At 52.2% G+C, this 1,605-nt stretch overlaps 1 protein-coding gene across 1 annotated transcript in view; it reads right to left on the reverse strand.

Annotated features, from left to right (window-relative positions):
• DPF2 (D4, zinc and double PHD fingers family 2) overlaps positions 1-612 on the reverse strand; it is a gene marked incomplete at both ends in the record, with an annotated part of 1,224 nt that extends 612 nt beyond the window's left edge. Inside the window, 3 exons of the mRNA XM_009875684.1 lie at positions 1-145; positions 239-346; positions 452-612. Of these exons, the coding sequence (XP_009873986.1) occupies positions 1-145; positions 239-346; positions 452-612 (414 nt within the window). The remainder of the gene's footprint in view (positions 146-238; positions 347-451) is intronic.
• Between the last annotated feature and the right edge of the window lie 993 nt (positions 613-1,605).

Below are 1,605 nucleotides of genomic sequence, written 5' to 3' on the forward strand. Positions count from 1 at the left end.
GTGACGGGGAACTCCCCCAGGCTGTCGTCGTCGATGCGGGGGTCCGGGAGGGCCCGTTTCTCCAGGGGGTCGGTCCTCAAGAGGGCTTCGAGGCTGCTGCCGTCCTGCGAGATGAGCCCTTCCTTCTTCAGGCTCTGCTCTGCGTCTGAAAAAGAAAAAACACACCAAAAAAAAGATGAAGTCGGGGCAGGACGCCAAGATCCCGACGCCCAGAAGTCCGCCCGGGGCAGGGTTTTACCCGGTTTGATGGAGGGGAAGGAAAGCCTCGGGTCCTCCGGAGGATGAGCGCGCCGTTTCTTCCGCCAGCGGCGCGCGGGGTACGAGTAGAGCTGCCCTGCGGCTAAACCTTCAACCAGAAACACACAAAAAACCACGCGAGATTATCCAAACTGCGGCAAAACCCACCCGAAACGACCGAAACGCTCCCGTCGCGGCGTTTCTCGCCGCCGACCTGGCCCTCGGTGCCGTTTCTCCATCCAGATGTAGCAGTTGCTCTGGGCCACGCCGGTCTGCGAGTCCAGGAAGGGCAGGCGGACGCTCCTCTCGGCGCAGAGCCGGGCGTTGTAGTTGTGGCACTGCTCCATGGCGTCCCGGTAGTACTGCTCGCCGAGCCTTTGGGGGAAAAAAACCCAAAAAAAGGGGTTTTCGAGCTCATCCGGAACGCAAAGAATTCCCCTCGGCCCCATTTCTCACACCCAGAGAGCCCCAAAATCGCTCGAGTGCCCAAGACTGTCCGTTCAGACGAGAGAATAACAAGCCAAAAGGCATAAGGAAGCCCAGGAGGGAGGCGAAATATCTGGGAGGAAAAGGAGTCGGGACACAAAGAGCTTCGCTACGGGTTTCTTTTTAATTATTTATACTTGTAATAGGAAGAAAACCAGAGGGAATCACTGAAAAGAAGGAGATGCTGGTAAATATTAAATTTAAGAGGCAAATATTAAAGGCAAACAGGTCATTTCCTGGTCAGCGACGGAGAAGTGGGGGGCGCAGAGTCCCACCAGATATTAAAAAAGAGGAGAAAAATCCCCAAATTGCCTTTTTCCTCCCCACTGACTGCAGAGGGAGCCCAAAGCCCAGGCTCCAGGAGTTCGAGGCCGTAAATCCCTCTTTGGTTCCTCCTGGATCACCTCGATGGCTCCATCGGAAATAAAAAACCAACTGGAAATGGCAAAAAAAAGTCCCAGGAAATGCACAAAACCCACCCTGGAAATGCCAAAGAGCGCCCTGGAATCATCAAAACGACTCCGGAAACAGCAAAAGAACTCGACAAACAGCAAAAAAAACCCCAAATGAACAAACTCCAAACAAAAAAAGCAACCCTGGAAACGCCAAAAAAAACCCAGAAGGCACAAAAAAATTCTCTACAAACACAAAAAAAAAAGTGCTGGAAACGGCAAAAGAAAGTTGGAAACGCCAAAAAAACCGCAGGGAACACTAAAAAAACCCACAGAAAACTCTACATCCCCCCCTCCAAAAAATATCATGAGACACAACAAAAAAAAGAGTCAACAATCAACCCCGGGGCAGCAAAGTCTGAGGGGAGACACCCCCAAAAAACATCCCCACGGCTCTAAGGGGTAAAATCTGAGGGGAGACGCCCCAAAA

This window comes from Apaloderma vittatum, unplaced genomic scaffold (assembly GCF_000703405.1).
Source record: "Apaloderma vittatum isolate BGI_N311 unplaced genomic scaffold, ASM70340v1 scaffold29848, whole genome shotgun sequence".
Taxonomy (NCBI): domain Eukaryota; kingdom Metazoa; phylum Chordata; class Aves; order Trogoniformes; family Trogonidae; genus Apaloderma; species Apaloderma vittatum.